Source organism: Pseudochaenichthys georgianus, chromosome 11, assembly GCF_902827115.2.
Source record: "Pseudochaenichthys georgianus chromosome 11, fPseGeo1.2, whole genome shotgun sequence".
Taxonomy (NCBI): Eukaryota; Metazoa; Chordata; class Actinopteri; order Perciformes; family Channichthyidae; genus Pseudochaenichthys; species Pseudochaenichthys georgianus.
The window spans coordinates 25,508,563-25,529,573 of NC_047513.1; the positions used below are offsets into that span (position 1 = coordinate 25,508,563).

At 41.8% G+C, this 21,011-nt stretch overlaps 1 protein-coding gene across 1 annotated transcript; it reads left to right on the forward strand.

Moving 5' to 3' along the window:
* The first annotated feature begins 31 nt into the window (after positions 1-31).
* On the forward strand, positions 32-19,988 carry sh3bp5a (SH3-domain binding protein 5a (BTK-associated)). Its single transcript, XM_034094268.2, has 9 exons — positions 32-1,362; positions 1,828-1,890; positions 6,290-6,418; positions 15,786-15,950; positions 16,321-16,451; positions 16,726-16,768; positions 17,507-17,723; positions 17,958-18,323; positions 18,797-19,988. Exons 1-9 carry the CDS (start codon positions 1,273-1,275, stop codon positions 18,964-18,966), a joined length of 1,374 nt encoding a protein of 457 aa, XP_033950159.1. The 5' UTR covers positions 32-1,272; the 3' UTR covers positions 18,967-19,988.
* The last annotated feature ends 1,023 nt before the right edge of the window (positions 19,989-21,011 follow it).

A 21,011-nucleotide genomic window follows, 5' to 3' on the forward strand; every position in this document is an offset into this window, starting at 1 on the left:
AAAAAAAATATATTAACATGTCTTACCCTTAAGGACTTCACATAACACCTTTAATGATCTTGAGTCAACACAACAGGGAGCAAAAATAAACACGGCAATGTTTACAGGAATGAAGCCCCCCCCCATCAGCTCCTGTCTGCCCTGCCTGCTCCTCTCCACCAGAGGGCGCGAGAAACCAACTCACAACTCCAGGCTGGAGCAAGAAAGCTCGTGATATTTACCTTCAATCGGACCTTTAAATGTGAGCGTCTGTCCTGTCAAAATAAAAGCCTAATTTAGGGAAAAGTTGGGTCGTCAAAAGAGCTACATTACAGCCAAAGAACATTATCTAAATGGCAAGTATTTTAGTACAACAACAAGCAAAATTAAATTCTAAATATGCTGATTGCAAATTATGATTAAAGTATTAAACCCTGCATATTGATTGTTAAATACAGGAATCAACATGACGGCATGTGGCTATTTTTTGTATTGTGATGATCAAATAGATTCATTGTTATGTCCTTTTACAACTGGTTGAAACAGTAAACAGGCAGCCAACATTATGCAATTAGGTCTCGATGAAGGTTCATCTCCTGAATTGACATGAAACAGGCCTAAAAGTAGGAAAATCCCCCAAACGTATTGACACCATTGACACTGTATACCTTCAATCCATTGTTTCTTTGTTTTAAAAAAAATCTAAGGAGGTATTTCTTTTGTTATTTAGCTGAACATATACATGCTTAAAGCAGCCATTTGGGGTATTTCATTAGTTTAACCAACTGGGGCTGGGATCGAACCACCAACCCTCTGATTGGTATATCAGCGCATTAACAACCCAGGACGCTTGTTTGATAAGGTTTTTAAACAGATTTTGATATATTATCATGCCTGCCCAATTTCTGACATGCAAGTCTGCTGCCAACCCAAACATGCTTTTATTTTGAAAGTCCACACCAGAAGTAGTGTCATTCATCATTTCAGTGAATGTACTTCAGGTTTACTTTCGTTTCCACAGTGCCGCCTCTCCCTGAGGTTGTGCTCCTCCACAGTGAGTGTCGGTTCTCGCAGCGGTCAGACGCGCTCCTCTGCGCACACACTGCGGACTCTCGCCCCCCTTTAACTGAACCTGAACAAAGCCTGCACCATGCACTGCGCTCAGTTTAAAGGTTAGAGAGAGAGGATCACCGCTGGACGACCCTGCTGTCCAGCACCCCGGGGGTCGCGCTTTGTTCGCAGTGAAGACCCACATTTTCTATTACCCAAAATAAATCTCCAGAAACCCTGAAAATGGATCCTTTACAAAATGGGAATAACTGCGAGGAGGAGGAGGAGGAATCGCAATGTCCCGAGGAGGAAAAAGTAGATCCAAGAATCCAGGTGAGGTTAGAACATAAGTAAATGGGATCCAGATATTGCCTCCAGTGAAAGTGACATGGAGATACAAAAGGGAAGCCCGGTGAAAAGTAGTCAAGTTGTGTTAAATATTGTTAAAAAGACGTTAGCCTTATTTAGTAAAATATATAAATACTTTAAAAAGTTCAATAGTTCTAATTTATTGCAATATTAGCATAAAAGCATTGCACTTAAAAATAATTCACTCTTAACTAATGCAATGTTCTGTTCAGCATGCCATAAAATCTAATATAATCTTCGATAGATTAAATTAAAAGTAGTTTTCCCTTTAACACTTTCTAGAAACACACACACACACACACACACACACACACACACACACACACACACACACACACACACACACACAGTAAGTTAGTAAACAGAAATCACACAGTAACTTCTACACTGTGTTAACCATTCTCTCTCTCTCTCTCTCTCCCCCCCCAGGAAGAACTGGAGAAGTTGAACCAGTCCACAGATGACATTAATCGCTGGGAAAGTGAACTTGAGGTAAGACTAAACACCAACACGATTGCCTCTATCATCAGCGACTCTCCCTGCTGGGGTAAACACCTTCCAGTCATGGCTTGTCTGCAGAAACACTCATCTCAAGGAGCCATTACGTCTCACTTTCCAACATAAAGTCTTACTTGAAATAAACCTGAAATCCTGGCCCTAGCAACGAGGTCATTGCAGGGAAACAGTTTACACTTGCAAACACGGAAATGTTCTAAAAGAGGGAGCTGCTTCTCTGGGAAAATGTGGAAAAACTGAAGCAGTGACAGTCGATCCTCCTTAATAACACACTGCGCTGCACTATACTGTATGAACTGTAAGCAGTGGGGGAGGAAGTACTCAGACCTTGTACTTAATTAAGTAAAAGTAGCAACACTGAATTGTAATAATTCTCTGTTATAAGTCAAAGTACTGCCGTTAAATAGACTTCAATTACAAAAGTAAAAGTACTCGTTATTCATAATGGCCCAGAATCAAATAAGTACATTATTGGATTATGATTATTGATGGCATTCATGTTTTTATCACAATATGTACATTTGGAGCTAATTTGAATGACCTCATATATGGTTTCTGGATTTCTTCACCTAAAATGTAATAATATTGTAAATGTTTACTTATTAGTTCATTTATAGTTTGATTTGACTAATAATCTAAATCTATAATGTAACTGAAGCTGCCAAACTATGAAGGAAAGTACAATATTGGCTGCTAAAAATTTAGTAAACGTATTTGTAAGTTACATATCATTAAAAGACTCAGGTAAAGTACAAGTTCCTCAAATTCCGACTTAAATACTTGAGTAGATGTATTTTATTACTTTCCACCACTAAGTGCTACAAGAGGTGTAACTGTGCTCTAAATGTTTAACAAAATATTTGAATGGCACATTTGGAGTAATCTAAATCCCAAATGCACTCCTAGTTTCTCTGGAGCTCCATCAGCCTTCCTTTACAAACACATTAAAGGGGCTGTAAAATAGGGAACCAGAGAAAGAGAGATCTTTTGTTTTGTTTTTACAGCGCTCACTGTTTTCCAAACTTTAACTAGGAGGGTTACTGTTCAGCAAAAGTAAAAACATTCCAGACGCCTGCTTTAGTTTTTCTTTGCCTCAAAGTAGGCCCCTTCTGTTTCTCATTAGACATCACTCATGTCCGTTTGCCATAAACCAGAGCTGGAATAAATGTTACAACGGTCAGAAAGGGACAGGATACAATACAAATCCACAGCTCAATGTTGCCATATTCATGCGTTCCATGCTAAAACCAAATAATTATAAAGTTGACCTATCTATGAAGGATTTAACCGCTGTTCTCTTTCTTTTCGAGGGGACATTTTACATTTCTTCCACTGCTTCGGTTACATTTTGAAGCATCAGTTGTGTAACTTTTTCTAAGTATTTACCCAGCATAATCAGAAAGAAAGAAGGTGATTGAGGCAGAATAAAAGTGGCGAGCTAAGGAATGTGAAAGTGCTGCTGGCAGAATGTCTTCCTGCAGAGTCTGGAGTTCATTAAGGAGTGTACAGTCGATCCAGAGGATTCAGGACAAGCTGAGGCAATGAGGTTAAATCCATGAGGTTACCGACTCTGCCAACAAAATGATAAACCTCTCATGCCAGAGAGAGAACATCTTGTCTGCTAGAGTTAAAGACCGTGTGCCATCACCTACAGAAGCACATACGCCCATGGTGAAAATGACCCATTATAATCCTCTCGGTGTGTGTGTGCATAGCTTATAAGAGGCACACTTTGGTAGAGGGTAATGTAAACAACTCACAAAAGTGTCATTTGAGAAAGAAAAAAATGGACATGTAGACCAAAAGCACAGTTTCACTAACAAAATATGCTGTAATTCCTATCACAAAAAAGCCATGTTAGGGAAACTTCCATCCTACATCTGCTCCCTGATCACACGGCGAATTGTAAGTGGCTACTGCCTGAGATCGCTTGCTGTAGTTTTATTAAATGTACCAACTGCTAGGACTGTCTTAGGGAAGATAGCTTTGAGATGCGCAGCTCCTCTGTCTTGGAATAGTCTGCAATTAAAATGGAAACTGAGCAATCTGGTGCCACCAAATGTTTTTAAAGCTCGGTTGGATGCTACTCAATCGGAACCTGTTGGTACCTGCTCATGTGGATAGTTATTGTAAATTGTAATCCCTGTAATGATGCTGCAAGATGTCCTTTTTGTTCGGTTTGTGTTTTTATGTTTCATGTGGAACCTACTTGAGCAGGTCTCCCTTGAAAAAGAGATCAATGATCTCAATGGGATACACCTGGATAAATAACGGTTTGAAATTAAATGAAATAACGTATGTATGCAAATTAAATACCAGGCAAGTATTAAATAATGGTACCAGAGAGCATTTCAACTTAAACATGACACAGCTTAATGTGAATATGAATATACGTCCCTGCCTGCATGCTGCGTCACCATTTCAACGCAGGAACAGGAAGACAGGAAACGTCATGATGTCAAGGGAAGTGTGCTTCCTGTAGCGCCCTCTCCTTTTCCCTCTCTTCTGTCTTTTTTACAGGATGCAGGTGCTTGTGCCTTTTAAACTTGCCTGACTGTAAATTACAACACATGTAGATACAAACTCATGCCCCTTTTCACCAAATCAGCTCTGCTTCTTGAACCAATTCTCTAACCACATATGCAAAAAAAGCCCACATTTTCACCAGTTTAGAGAGGAATCATTGTAATTAAGGATGCATGATATTACGATAAACTCACGGCTATTTCGCGGCCCGGCAGTAACACCTCCTCGGGGAACCCCTGATCTACGGGACAGTTTTGAGATTTCTTCAAATGCCGTTACCATGGCAACACAATGCTCGCCTTGAAACACGGTTTTCTCATAACTTCAGTGAAACTGCTCCAAACGCCCCAAAACTTCACAGGTTTGGTAACGATGCAGCCATCAACGCATCTAAGCATATTATGGGGTGTCATCAAATGCCGTTGCCATGGCGACGGATCATTCACCTTGAAACATGATGTCGCTGTAAGTCCCATCAACACGGTCCAATCGTCCCCCAATCTTCACTTGTATATCACCGGTCCATGCCTCAACAGCTCTACGCCAAATCTGAGATCTCACCATATGCCGTTTCCATGGAATGCCGATGGGACTTACAGCGACATCATCATCATCCCTCGCTATAAGTCCTATGAAAATGTTCAAAAAGTGCTCAAACTTCACGTGTGCCAACAGTCCAGCCGTGAAGACATCTACGGGACAGTTTTGAGATTTCTTCAAATGCCGTTGCCATGGCAACACAATGCTCGCCATGAAACACGGCTTTCTCATAACTTCAGTGAAAATGCTCCAAACGCCCCAAAACTTCACAGGTTTGGTAACGACGCAGCCATCAACGCATCTAAGCATATTATGTATGGGGTGTCATCAAATGCTATTGCCATGGCGACAGATCATTCGCCATCAAGTTAGTTCAGAAGTTTGCGGTTCAAATATTCTGCTGCTTTTCCAAGCCTTTTTACTTTCTTTTCTTCTCTTATCACACATTCAAGCCCCCAGTGTTCATGTATCATTTCAATCTAAATTCTTCACTTTCTTCTTGCACATTACATTTCAGCATAGCAGTTTAGCGTCAGATTTTCAGCATAAAGTATTCCCACTAGCAATTTCTTCAGGAATTGCATTCTCTAATTTTGTATGTTATTCATTATGTGCAAGACTCATTCCTCTCTTTCCAAACGGTTGAATATAAAACCCTACTGCAATTTGCATTTCAGGTCGACGCACACCTGCATTTTCTATCGGTTCTAGCTGGGAACCAACAAAATGGGGTTTATACTTATTTATTTCTGGTCAAAATGCTCTAAACTGTTAAAAGATTAGACAAGCAAACCAGACTGGAGCCTGTTCCATGATGGTGTAAAAAGGGGTATCAGTAACTTTGCTGTATTTGATGACAGACTTCAGCTATGAATAACAAGTCACAGTGCCCCCTTAATGCCAACAAATGCAGACACACACATACACAGATGTTGCACAATATTAATGCTCACAAACAACTTTACCGTGATTTCACTCCCAAAGCATACGGTTTGCTCAACAACAGTCCGGACTAAAAACTGAGATACAGCTGTTAGTACTGCACGTGCTTACTGGGGGTATTTGGGTGATGGTTTAGTGATGACTTGAATTAGGAGAGCCGCTTTGAAGGCACTGAGCCAAACTGATCAGTGCAAGCAGGACAATCTGTACTGTGGCCGTAATGTGGCTTAAACTTAAAAACCCCAGTAAATATACACAGATGTACTGAATTAATGACATAAGCTAATTTCACGGTTTTCAACTTCCTACATATAACAGCTTTGAAAAGAGCTATTATGACTTATATCATATCTGTATCTGTGTGAAGGACTGCAGACAGAGGTTTCGAGCCGTGCTGGTGGAAGCTACAGTGAAGCTGGACGAGCAGGTGAAGAAGATCGGACGAGCCGTGGACGACTCCAAACCCTACTGGGAAGCCCGCAAAGTAGCAAGACAGGTAAACACACAGACACACACACACACGTTCGCAGGAGAGAGCTGGAGTCACTGGGGTCGGCAGACAGTGAGTGTGAGGGAAAGATTAGTGAGGATATGCGACGAGAAGTTTAAAGAGCTCTGCTTTTATCTAATTAAAGGGAGCACAGAGTCACGTGATGCCTATTTTTAAACTCAGGCACACCTCTGTATCCTAGGCTAGTGTCTCACACACACTTGGACTCAGTGTGGGGACAGGATTTGTCTGAGTTGCACTGACACTGCTTGACTCGACACATTTTGCATAATCTTCCTTTGCTGCATCTTACAGGCCTTTGTGTTTTTTTCATTTCATTTCAAACCTTTATTTAGACAGATAGGTCCCTTGAGATCATGGATCTCTTTTACAAGGGAGACCTGCATCAATTTAGTTCCACATGAAACATAAAAACAAACAATAGAGGACATCATATTTACATATTCACCAACACTTACAAACACCCATAGTGTCAGAAAGCATCTCGTGCAGACGTGCCTTAAAAACATTCAGAGAAATAAAATTGCTCAATTTCAATTGAGTGTAGGCTGTTCCAAGCAAGTGGAGCTGCGCACATAAAAGCCGTCTTACCTAAGACAGTCCTCACTCTTGCTGCACTGCATGCTGCACTGTTGCAGGTACACGTTAAGTAAGGTGATACCAGTAGGAATATGTGACGCTCTTTGGTGGGTCATGTTCTTCACTTTGGAATTGCTCAAGCCCACTGAGGCTCTGATCTGATTGGGCAGCACCACACATGTAGTGTCCAGCGCACCCCTCTCCTCTTCCAATAAGGAGGAAGCATATGAGTCATTCATCATCAGGCTTACATAATTTGTTTCAGAGCTGAGGTGACAAACTGAAATAGACTGTGGAGCCGTGTGTGTGTGTGTGCGTGTGTGTGCGTGTGCGTGTGTCCTTGCTTATCTCTGTTGCATTATAACAACGAGTTGGTGATTGCTTGAAGGTTTTGAATTTTGATGGGACCTGCATTTACGTGAAAGGATCCAAAGCCTTAAAGCCTTCCCTATCTTTATGAATATGAATGTGCGTGTGCGTGCGTGCGTGCGTGTGCGTGTGAATTGTGTGTAAAATAAACACAATTTATTTCAGTCTAGTATGGAGGCAGTTTAAACGTGCAATATGTTATTATGCCTTCCGTATCTTTACAAATATGAGTGTGGGTGGGTGTGTGTGTGTGACCAGGGGCATGATACAGAAAGTGAAGCCGCAGGAAGCCCCCGGGTTAAACTGGCTTATTGTCTGGTCATGATTTATGGATGAATATTTAATATTTAATACGTGACCTATTTCAAAGTGATTCAGATGCTTACCCCTACTGACCATGCCCGAATAAATCCCCCCCACACACACACACACACACACACACACACACACACACACACACACACACACCCACACACACACACACACACACCCCCCCCCCCATAAGCTAGTCCCAACCCCCCCATGTTCATCCCCCTACATTCCTACAGACTGGGGGGTGGTGTATAGGAATTTGCCTCTACTGTCCCATCTTTTGTCGTTTTACCCAGCATTCTCTGCTGCACCACTGCCTGCCTGCCTGCCTGCCTGCCTGCCTGCCTGCCTGCCTGTCTGTCTGTCTACCCTCTCTGCCTCCACCTCTTCACCCTCCAACTTGTCACCCTCCATCTCTCTCCTTCAGTTGTTTTTTTTAATTTTAATTAGGTCTTTTTCAAGAGAGTCCTGGCCCAAGAATGTTAACGGCACAGTTATAGACAATTTTAAAACACACAATCACAACACAGTCATACACCAAGTTTAGCGAAAGCATTTCCACTAGGGGTAGTTCCGGCTCAGGGTTACTTTTTCACCTCTTTTCTGGCCCTCCAAAATCGAGGTTGGGCCAACAACCGGGCTGAATATGCTAAACTAGTGACGTAAACACTCTCGACTGCTGAATGGTCAGAGAGAATCGCTGACAAGGGGGCTACAACTACAACAAAATTAACATATTTCACCGTGATTTAATTGTAATACGTTTCAAAATGATTCCGAAGTAACAACATACTGATACCGGTCTGCAGACAAGACGGCAGGCGAAAAACTACAGACAGAAATAAACCAGCGACTGTATTCGCCATGACACAGACAGTCTGTGGTTTGTACTTGTTTAACTTTTGTCTAGTTTCTGAACAGATATGAGGAGCTGTGAGCTCTGAGTGCTAACAGCTAACGGCTGATGTTATGGTTTTATGGTTCGCATTGAAGATGACGTCACAGCAGTTTTACGCAGCGTCGCTCCACCCGCCGATCGCCCCGCCCACACTGCGTTACTATAGTTACTACCCCAGTTCCTAAACTGTAATGGAAACGCAGCATAAAGTGAGCCTGGCCTACCAAGGCCTAGCCATACCGTACTAAGCCGTGTGAGGTCCTGCAGTGGAAAAGCGCCATTAGAGTAGCTTTTAGTCTGTTTAAAGAAACCAGCTCTCTGAGGTTCAGCTCAGTTTGAAGCTGGTTCCATGCAGGAGCAGCGTAACTGAATGCCCTCTTCCCCAGTTCAGTACGGACCTTTGGTACAGTTAAAAGGAAAAAGTCCTTGGAGCGAAGCCGATAAGATCCTTTGCATTTTCAGTTTATGTAGATCCTTAGATAAGGAGGAAGAGCACCAAGAATAGCCTTATATATAAGGATGTGCCAGTGTTTCAGTCAACGCGTGGTCAGGGAAGACCATCCAACACGAGCGTATAGGTTGTAGTGGTGCGTCAAGGTTGTGACCTTCAGGACAGGATGACAGCGTCTGTCTCCTGAATTAGAAATGACACACACACACACGCACACACACACACACACACACACACACACACACACACACACACACACACACACACACACACACACACACACACACACACACACACACACACACACACACACACACACACACACACACACACACACACACACACACACACATAAAGGGGTGTTATGATGCGTATATGAGGTGACAGCGTGTCATGGGAATTCAGCCCTAAACCATTGCATTGTTTGCCCGACAGACAGTCAGATAAAGTGGGCTGCATGACATCAAGTTAATTAACAGATAACAATGCTCGTCACTTGCATGCCCCACCGGGCTCAGCAGGCCTTTGTGTCACTGAGATAACAGCAAACTGTGTCCTCCACCTTGGATGAATGTGTCTCACTGGGGTGCTAAGATTTGGAATTTGTTCTGATTTTTGCACAAGTAAAGAAAGTCTCACATGGTCTCTGTGTTTAGTCATCTTAGCTACTGACACACTACGAGTAAACCACGACCCGGCATGAAAAAGGAAAGGTGCTGCTGCTCTGTATAGAAAATCCTGTTAACGACGGGCCCTTTTCTCTTAACTTGATAAAACTATTGATGCATAGCGTTAAAGAGGCTGTATTATGCTTTTTGGGAATTTTCTCTTTCCTGTAGTCTGTGATATACTGTAGGTTTTTGTGCATATAAATGGTCTTCAAAGGCTAAAATCCCAAAGTTCCCAAAGTTTCTCTCCCACACTCCCCCCTGCATGAGACGCCTCCATTGGACTCCTTTGTCTATAAAATGTTTAAAGGCTTTTATTGTCATATGTACATAGCTACTACAGTGTAGATACTGTATGTCAATGAAAATCTTAGGTCATAGGCTCCTCCAACAGTGCAACACAATAACACAGATACAATAGTGCAAGTAAATACAAATAAAATAGAATAGAAATAGTGCAAGAAGAGTCTAGATACAAGTGTAACATAACGACATGTGTAACACTTTTGATTCTATTGCACGTTGTATGTGATTGGCTAAGGAGCAGCACATCGCTGACTAATCAAAACAGAGCCAGCCAGCAAACCAATCGGAGCAGACTGGGCTCTGGTTTCAGACAGAGGGTGAAAAGAGGTGCTGCAGCACAGGCAGTATGAGAAAAATAAAGAGCTTTTTGAACATTAAAGCATGGAGACAAGTGACAGTAGAGGCACAACATACAAATATGAACGTGACAATGAGCATGATAGGGCCTCTTTAAAGTATGAGTTATTCCTCTCTCATGGTATCCCCTCGTCAAATATCCATCATCCTTCTGTTTTTCCTGCACTCCCTCTCATCCCCGAGCCTGGGAAATGGGTCATGACGTCGGACAAATTCAACCCTACAGATTATTTGCAAAAGGCCAATTATTATCTTCCTATTCCCTTCCTCTATCTCTATCCCCTCACCTCCTCCAAAGGGGCCTTTCCAACCCTGGACTCTGGAGAGGTTATCAAACCGCTGCAACGCTCAAGATATCCCAACAATACAAGACACAATTTTCAATTTGTGCGAGATCTTTGCAAACCTACGTCACTGTTGGAGTGTTTATCGTAAACATGGCCGATAGTGGCAGGGGGGTCATGTCACAGAGGTTAATGTAACAGAGGCAGGGAAAGCTGTGAGAAAAAAAGTATAACAGCTGAGAGAACTACATCGACCTTTTGGGGTCTGTTATGATAAGGTTGTTTGTTGTGTTGCTTGTGGTGATGAACACCCAGAGGCCTGCAGTTCACTTAAACTATAAGAGCATTTTAGCCTGTTTGAGCTAAATGTTTAATTTGTATTCCCTGTGTCTTAATTGTCTTAGCTTTAGGATGCAACACATATCTATTTTAATGAAAAGTTCTGATGGACACTGTAATCTGCATCCATTTTCTCACCTTGTTTCTCTGTTAACTTCAAATCCAGACATCTAACATCTAAAGTCCTTCATCTGGTCTAAAAAATATTGTTAAAACAAGCCCACTTCTAAAATCTGTAATGTCAAAAATATGGTTCAAAGTGGATTACAAAGTCCAAAAGTTTGATAGCTTCTGCTAGACAACCACTAGATATGCTAGATACTACTAGACACTAGATATGCATGCTAAAAGGTAATACAACACCTAGGCAGGCAACCAAATGAAAAGCTGTTACCTTGATTAAAATGACGGATTTCTCTGGATTATAAACATTGTTGGAAACGTTTGGTATAATGTTAGTAATCAACTCACCATATATTTAACATCGGTGTGATGGTTACAGCAACACATGTTACCGTGGTCGTTTGGGGAGGTTACTTCCTGGTTCAGCAAAAGGTGTGGCTGAGGGCTGAGAACTCATAAATACTGCAAGCAGCTAATTGGGACAAATTGGGACAAACCACATGCTACCATGCCAAAGGGTGGATTTGGGTTTTGTCAGTGTCCATTTGTATGTTAATTACCCCTTGTTTTGTCTTTGGTTTGGCCGAGCCACTATGTATGTTACATTTTGCCTGGCAGGTTGGTTTGTTCAGTTAACACCAATTTAGTTGCTGTGATATTTATTAGAGTTTTGTTCTTGGATTAATGGAAAACCCAGTTTCTTCAAACAACTCCTATATCTTGTTGGTCCCTAAACATAGTGTAGCGGCAATAACTCCCTATGAGTTAGCTGCTGAGAGGCTAAAAGATGCTCTTTGCTGTGACGCGTTCCATGTAAGAGTCCGTAGTCATTTGTAGTCCATGGTGTTTAATAAAGACGAAAACAAACAATATACAACTCCAGACCTGACGGTCAACAGACCGGAGCAAATTCACCCTCTTCCTACATCATACCCTCCCAACCGGCATCCAACAGGTGACTAAATACCAATAAACCACACCCACGTGACCATTGCCGGAAGTGATAAACAATAAGAATTAAACGCGATGCAAACAGAAATACAAGATAATAATACAAAAAATAAGTAAGGCAAAATCAAGCATTCTGGCTCCGACACATAGGTCTAGTCGTTTTTTACATTTGATGCGTAAAAAGTTAAAATAAAAACTGATGATCGTCACATACAGTTATCTAATTTGTTGCCCATTCAAAGGACAGCGGCAAATCACGTCAAAGTTGAAGCAATATGAACTTGGAAAGCAATGCTCTCTGGTCATTTCCAGCATCACTTTCTCGTAGGAAAACACAGCACAGACCGCTTTTTTCCCCACTGATCATGAGTGTGCAGCTTTAGAGACGGGAAATAGCGTTTTCTAACTATTTCTATAAACCATTGAATTGCAACTGGGGTCAAGTTCCTGTCTTGTATTGGTTTCGGGAAAATGCATTTGTATTTCAAACAATGTCTCATAGAAACTATGAAATCGTCTGGTTTTAACATGAATAGATGTCTTTATTTCACTTTTGAAAAAGGACATTTGGCTTTGACACTGCAAACAATAATTCATTCAAATTGCTCAAGGATAGGAACACTACGGAGCCCTGGAGGGTTCATAGAGAGAAAAATAAATAAAGCGTGCGCACGCTTTAGTAACTCGTGCGCACGCTTTATTTATTTTTCTTTAGTTACTAAAGCGTGCGCACGAGTTACTAAAGCGTGTGCACGAGTTAATAAATCGTGCGCACGAGTTAATAAAGCGTGGCCTCGTTTTGTGTGTGTGTGTGCGTATGTGTGGGCATTTGTTTATGATAGTATCGTTCGTTCCGGTGCAGGACTATAGCACATCGAGATTAAGATTAAACGCATTTCTTTCATTTGGGAATACACATATAACTATGGAGAACCAGATTTGTGTAAATTACTGTTCGTGGTAATTTGAAAACAAATGCCGGTGGTGTCGGACACACACAAACACACCGAACACGCACACACAGAGCGGAGCTGAGCACAAACAGACACACACCCACACGCACACGCACACACACACACATCATGCGCCCCGGTGACAGGACATCTCCTTCATAAAACGAGGGGAATACTCTGGTAGTTCGATGTGTGTAGAGGTGTGTGTGGTTGAACGTAGCAGCCTCGATCTCTATCCAGCGGTTCTAATGAAGGGAAACGCAGTGAAGTAAACAGTAAAAGGCACCGCTCTTTGCAGCTGGTGCTGCTCTTCTCAGATTCTGCTGGGTTACACGTTACTGCCTCCAGTGCCCTGTACGACGAAGCCAGTTCAACAGACCCTGGATATGTTTGAGTTACCCGGCTTAACTAACCCTAACAAACGCGATGTCGCTAAGCGGTCCTACGAAGCTGGTTATCAACTCAGCAAATCAACCAGGGTTTCTCTGTCCGGCTGAGAGTGCGTTCACGTGAAAGGGACAGGGTTACCAACATTTGACCTATCACAAACATGGAGACGGGTGCTGACAGCGCAGCGTCATACTTCATGAATGAATAGTGTACATAGCAAATCCTGCTTCGTAGTACAGGCCACTGGTGCCACAGAGATTTCATAAAGTGAAGGAGGTTTTCCTTCTATAAAACAGCTGTGGGCAGCAGATTCTGTGAGTCACGGACAGGAATCCCTCAAAATAAATAAAACGTGGCCACGTTTTACTTTCTCGTTCGCACGAGTTAATAAAGCGTGGGCACGAGTTAATAAAGCGTGCGCACGAGTTAATAAAGCGTGGCCATGTTTTATTTATTTTTCTCTCAATGAACCCTCCAGGGCTCCGTAGAACACAAATGAGACCAGCAAAGTTATTCCTCATTGTATTACACAATCAATGCAGAAAGACAAAACTGTGTAAACAGGGACATACTGGCTTACAGACCACGTCTTACAACTTATTAACCTTCAGTTTGAAGGGAAATGTGTCCCATTAAACTGTCACACTGTACACAATGTACTCTAACCTCATAAAGCTTGTCAAGGTTTAGAGGAAGTCTGTGAGACCGTGAGACTGTGATGTTGCAGAATGTATTCCTCACATGCAAGTAAAATGATATGCCAGAAAGCTTGGAGCAGAATTGTTCACAGATGTTTTGGAAACTTTCGTCGTACTATAAACCATTTGAGACCCTAAACTGAAAATCTGCATGATGGGTATGAGGACAACAATGGTCTTTTGTTTCTTCTGTTTGTGAATTATTCAGAGGTAAAGCCTTCCCAAAACAACATCATCAAAATCAATATAAATTGTATATGTATGTATGACAGCTTTCAGTCGGATTGTATACTGTTGCTTTGTCTTGAAACAAGTTCTTATGAAAGAAACATGAAGTCTAAATGTTCATGCCTTATCATATAATATAAGCCCACATTGAATTTACAAATTACTCTTGAGATGTTCTTTAACTCATCCCTGGAAATTTAAAGAAGTCTCTCCAAGTGCTTTGTATTCAGCCAATGACCTTTAAGTCGAGCCAGTCTAAGTGGGTCTAAATATGTCCAGCATGATGGGAATAATCCTTCCATTGAATGTGACTGTGGGCAGCAGGAGCCCACTGAGTGTGTGTCAGTGTTTCTTAGTGACAAAGCTCCTGTTTGTCTTTTGGATCAAGGATCTCTCTGTGCGTATATATGTGCCATCTCTTCACTCCTCTATAGCTGTCATAAGCAGCCATAGTTCCTTTAGAGGAAATGGATGACATTGGATACACACAGGAGGCAGGACAAGGACTAATGCTGCACTCATGTGAGAACAAAGGCTATGACCACTTGCTGTTGGAAATTAGTGACAAATTGATGACACGATGCCATGATTTAAAGCTCTCTATCAGCTTTTTCATACTTTAATTATGACATCAGAATTAGAGAGGACATATTATGTTCATTTTCAGGTTCATATTTGTATTTTGTGCCTCTACTGTGACATGTTTACATGCTTTACAAGTCCCCTATTATTCTGTTTTTCATCAATATATCTTAGGTCTCAGATATATACAAAACATGTCTCTGAAGTGTTTGGCTCCAAACACCAAACAGATCATTGCAGCATTACCCATAATCCCCTCTGTTTCAGCCCTGTTTCCAAAGTGCTGATTCTCTGTCTGTTACTTTAGATGATAATAAGGAGCCCCTCCCCACGCCCCTCTGAGAGAGATTTGGTTAAAAATAACCCAATGGTGCTCTAGGAGGAGATTCAGGTGATAAGGTGGGGGGGGGGGGGGGGTTACCTTGGTTGGTGATTGGCTAATGATTACACAAGACAAACAATCGTTATGACATCATAAAGTGGCCAAAATATGATCAGCTCATTTTCAGGACCTGGACAGGTTTTTATAGAAATGGATCAGGACAAAAAGAGAGAGAATCATTATTCCTGAAACGTTCAGAGTCTCTTTACACAGAGGGGACACATGTTGATGTAGAAGAGACATGAAGAAGTGGATTTTGCATAATAGGTGATCTTTAAAGTTCAAAAAGTTCTCAAAAGTTCTGCCCATGCTGCAGCACCTCTTTTCACCCTCTGTCTGAAACCAGAGCCCAGTCTGCTCTGATTGGTTAGCTGGCCGGCTCTGTTGTGATTGTTCAGAAATGTCCCAGCAGGACATTTTAGCGGGACACTTCTGTCTACCTCCTATATTTATTACATCTGATCTCTCTCTCTGAACTATAGGCCCAGGTTGAAGCACAGAAGGCCACTCAGGAGTTCCAGCGGGCGGTGGAGTTCCTGCGGGCCGCCAAGGAGACCATCGCCCTGGCCGAGGAGAGGCTGCTGGAGGAGGACAGCCGCCAGTTTGACTCCGCTTGGCAGGAAATGCTTAACCATGCCACACAGAGGGTACGAACATGATGCAAAGAATACTAAAAGGTTCCAGCCCAACTAGTAGTTTGTGGTCGAAGCTGAGGTTTAGACTGCTACTGATATAGAGATTTAAGAAAAAAAGTAGTCAATATAATTATACTGGAATTGTCCATTGTTTTCTTGGTTTCCAGTTGGGTTGGGAAATATGTCAACATTTTACACAGGCGGCCATCAGCCCCATGAACGGCATTTGCTGGAATATTTTTGTGCAAGCAAAGTCAATCATAGAAGGGCACATTGCAAATAAGAATATCACAGATTTAGAACAGCCCTGCTAAATCCAATTTGTCTGATTACCAAACCCTAGTTTCCACAGTTAAAATAAAAAGCCTCTTTATTGTTTCAGGTGATGGGCGCCGAGCAGGAGAGAACGCGCAGTGAAGCTGAACACAAGAAAACAGCAGCCAGTTACAACTCCTGCATCACACACATGAAGCAGTTAGAGAAGAAACTCAAACGCTCCATCAACAAATCCAGGTCTGTGCGTTTTGTCTCCTCCTCTCTGAATGTCTCCTTGTCTTTTCCTCCGTAGCTTGGGCCTCGCTGAGTGTGTGTGATTCTCTGGGAGAAAACAGGGCTACGTTTATGTCATCTGATGCAGTCCAGATGTTTCATGCCTCGGTTGTGTTGGGTGTGCTCCGTGTGTCAGGGCCCAGGAATGTGACTGCTCACAGAGGAGTGTTATTCCTCCTCCAGTGACAGTTGGCACACTTTCTCTTTCTCAGTTTTTCTTTTTTTTCTCCCTCTGTAGGCCGTATTTTGAACTGAAAGCCAAGTATTATCTACAGCTTGAGGTATGTATGCATAAAGATTTAAAGATACTTTGAGACAAATCTGTTTAAAGCACTGTAGTTTATAATTGTTTGGCCATGCTAATGTTTATCAGTTGATAAGTCACTTTGTCATCTGAGGATTAATTGCAATAACTTTTGTAAACTCTTAAATTTGACAGCTGTATTTTGTTCTCTGTTTATTATCAATGTTTGCTAACATGCTAAACCATAAGACAAACATGGTCTGCCTACACATGTCCCAGTGGCTACAACTACTTCTATTGCACAAGTTTACTTCAACTTCTTCTCGAAATATGAGAAAGTATTCTGATTCATTTTTCAGATATGTTTGGATTTTATATCAAAAGTAATTTCAGCTGGTTACTTTCAGTTATTTTTGGATTGCCTGGATATGCAATGCAAATGAATACAATACATAATAATAATAAAGCTTTATCTGTTTAGCAAACTTCTGAAAACAAGAAACCATGATATTTAGTGTCTTGTGCTCAGAGATTTTATTTATAGGAACACCTATGCATTATCCCTAACTGTGTAGTAGCCTAGTAAACTCTTTTCTCATGTGTTTACAGTATATTTTCAAGAAAGCACGTTACTTACTGTTTTTCTGTATTATTGTGTTGCATTGTTGGAGAAGCCTGTGACCTAATATTTTCATCGACATAACTACTCTGTAGCTATGTTCGTATGACAAATAAAGAACCTTGAACTTGAGAACCTGTTTTTTATTTCTCATAGCAATTCAAGGGTCATGTGGACGAGCGTCAGGCCAAACTTGTCGTTGCCAAATCCGACTACCGTGCAGCGCTACGCAGCCTGGAGAGCATCTCCGAGGAGATCCATGCCCAGCGACGCTCCCTCGCCATTGGAACCAGGGAGCAAGGTGTCGGCGCGGAGGTGGACGGGGGCCACGAGGACATCGCCAACTTCAAGATGGAGTCGGACGGTCTGTCAAGTGAGTGTGGCTGAGGCCTGGAAATGAATATGCATCCATATCATCCATCCACATGTTTTGTTGGTACATCTGTGTGTCTGCATGAATGTCTAATGTTTCATATCTGTGTGTGTGTGTGTGTGTGTGTGTGTGTGTGTGTGTGTGTGTGTGTGTGTGTGTGTGTGTGTGTGTGTGTGTGTGTGTGTGTGTGTGTGTGTGTGTGTGTGTGTGTGTGTGTGTGTGTGTGTGTTTCAGTGGTGTCCGTATCAATTGAAGAAGAAGGCAGTCACAGTAGCAGCTCAGAGGAGGAGATCGGCGCTAACTCCCCTTCCTCACCCCGAGCTTCACCTTCTTCATCCTCCTCCCAATCCTCCACCTCCACCCCCCTGGATGGGCCCTGCTCACACACATCCTCCCCTCACAACGACCCCAGCTCCTTCCTCTCCTCCTCCCCCTCTTCCTCCGTCCACTCCTCCTCCTGTCCCGACGGACTGGATTTGGCCAGCCCCTGTAGCTCGAATGACCCAGACTCGGCGTGGGGTTCTGGGCATGCCTCGCCTCTCCTGGGCCCCCGCAGCCAGTGCAGCGGAGCCTCCTCCCCAGACTGCGACCAGGAGAGAGGTGTGTGTTCATCGCATCAGTGTGTGTGACATGTGTGTTCACTTGTGATGCTTCATCCTATATGTTGAAATGTAGTGCATGCTAATGAGAGAGCTGTAGAGGTGTAACTTTTGACAGAGCTCAGTTGGCCAAGGATACTTTCTAAAATGTTTTTTTAAATGTCCTATGTATTGAAATGTTTATATGATATGAATGAATGAAGATGTAGCAGCTGTTGTTGTTCAGTCATTCAGCCATTTTTTAAGAACTATGAATTGAAAGGCGCTTACAAGTGTTAGCCTGGGTTTATTTAGGGTCTGGTGCATAATTTCAAGGCCCAATATCAATATTGAACACCTTTAACTTGATAATTTCCAGGAAAAATTCACTCCAAAGTTTCTTCTGTTTAAGCAAAGATAAAAGTGTATTATTGTTCATTCTAACATCCACGTGTTCACAATTACATACTCTTTGTTTGTGTGTGTGTGTTGCAGGTGAACGAGCAGAGGGAGCCGAGGCGACGCTAGCAGCCGGTTTGAACAAGCTAACTTTGACTGTAGCACAAAAACAAGAAGAAGGTGACACTGGAGAGGAACAGGACCCACATTTAATGAACCCGGAAATGTCCTCTCCCAGCTCTGTTCTGCTACTCAACAGTGTCTAACGTGTGTGTCACATTTCGAACATTCACTCAGTGCAGCTTCAAGGCTCAAACTGAACTGTCGAGCAGAAGATGTGGAGACGGCAGGATAAAAATGCTCAAGCTAAAGAAACTGACAACATGGCTATTGTCTGATCTCATGGTGTCATATTAAAAGTGCTAGTGTATTCTAACATCAGTGAATCATTGTCAAATAGATTTTGAACCTTAAACAAATGAGATCAGGGACAGGATAATTGGTCATTTTTGGTGTTAGTAGTGCTAGAATTCAAAATACTGCATTTCCCATAAACCTCATTGCTTTCTATTGCAAAGAGGATGCATCTTATTGCCATGACATCGATATTATTAGCGCTGTTTCTATATAACAGATGAACAAATCTATGTTGTGCCACATAGAAATGTGTGTTGTACAACAGTATGGCAAATGTTCTTCCCTGTGGCATATTAATGGATGTTAATCGTCTCAATAATCATGTTGCAGTCTTCATCTTAATAGCTATGTGTCAGACAATGTGGGTAACATTTATCGATGTATATATACTACAGTTGGCACCACTAAAACATGTCAACAGTGAGCCTGTGAGGATCGTAATGGGACAAAAAAGGTCTCAAATGTTGGATAATGTATTTTTCTGCCTTGAGCTCCCTCTGTAGCTCCTAAATATCAAGTTAAAATGTAGGATGCAGAGACTATTGTGGAGAAATAGTTGTCGAGTAGGAACGTGGAGTGCAGCAGTACTCTGAGCACTAAACTGAAGAGACTGAGCACAAATGGTCTTCCATTGGGACGTGTGAATGATTGAGTGAATGTATTGCTCACCCTCTGAGGTGGCGGCGATAGAGTGAATGATTTATTGAGTGTGTGTCTGTTGTGTTTTTTTTGTTGAGAAATGCTCAAATACTACCCCCTAGTACAGATATTCTATATTTATACTCCTGTATTCTTGTATATGAACAGTGTTTTGTGGTAACTGTTGTTTTTGTTTAACAAAAAACAAGCAATAAAGATGTTCTACATATAACTGATTTTTTAATATTGTCTTTTAGCACCTAAAGAGGCCCTATCATCCTAATTTTCAGGTTTATTTTTATATGTTGAGCTTCTATTGTAACACCTTTCCATGCTTTAATGATCAAAAATATCTTTATTGTTCTCATTCTGCCTGTTCTGCAGCACCTCTTTTCACCCTCTGTCAGAAACTAGAGCACAGTCTGCTGTGATTGGTTAGCTGATTGTCTGTGTCGTGATTGGTCAACCGCTCAGAGATGGAGGAATTTGGGATTTTAGACTTTGCAGACCATTTACATGGTCAAAATCCTATAACACACTACAGGAAAGGTTGTTAAAATGTCATACATCTAAATATTGGTCATTATAACCTGTTTCGATTTTAAAGATACTGTGAAATATCTCTTGAAGGAAAGATATGACGTTTCCTGGTGTAAACTTAGCAGCCTGTCCTCCTACAAAAAACGACCATATAGGTCGATTGTTCAGCAGCTAAATATGACCCAGTCACGTTTTAAAGTGTAGCACCTCTAGTGGTCGTGTAAGAAACAACATGCTCCGGAGGGTCGTTTATTCACAAATAACCCTCTCTGGAAAATCCTAAATTGTGGAATAGTTTGGCCATTAAAATGCTTTTTTATTAGATTTCTAGCGAGAAGTGTATATTGTACTTTTATAATCTACGTCCAGTGGATGTGTAGGATCTACAGTTTGATAGATATACGAAGATGATTTGAGGTCTCGCCAGCCTATGGGGCAGCTTCCATGTAAAGTTAGCGTGGGTGAAAACAGTATTTCCGGTCTCGAAGTTTTCATAATAAAACCGGAAGTATTCCCCACACTGTCAAATGATTACACAGTGATATCTCCATTACTCATCCACTAAAAAACATCAGTTTATCCTTGTTAATTACACAATATTGATTGGTTTAAATTGTGTACAATGCTTTTGTGTTTTTAACCTTCGATTTGGAGAAACAAATAGTTTTTTCGGAGTTTAGACACTTCAGAGTTTCCGAAGACACTACACTACCCA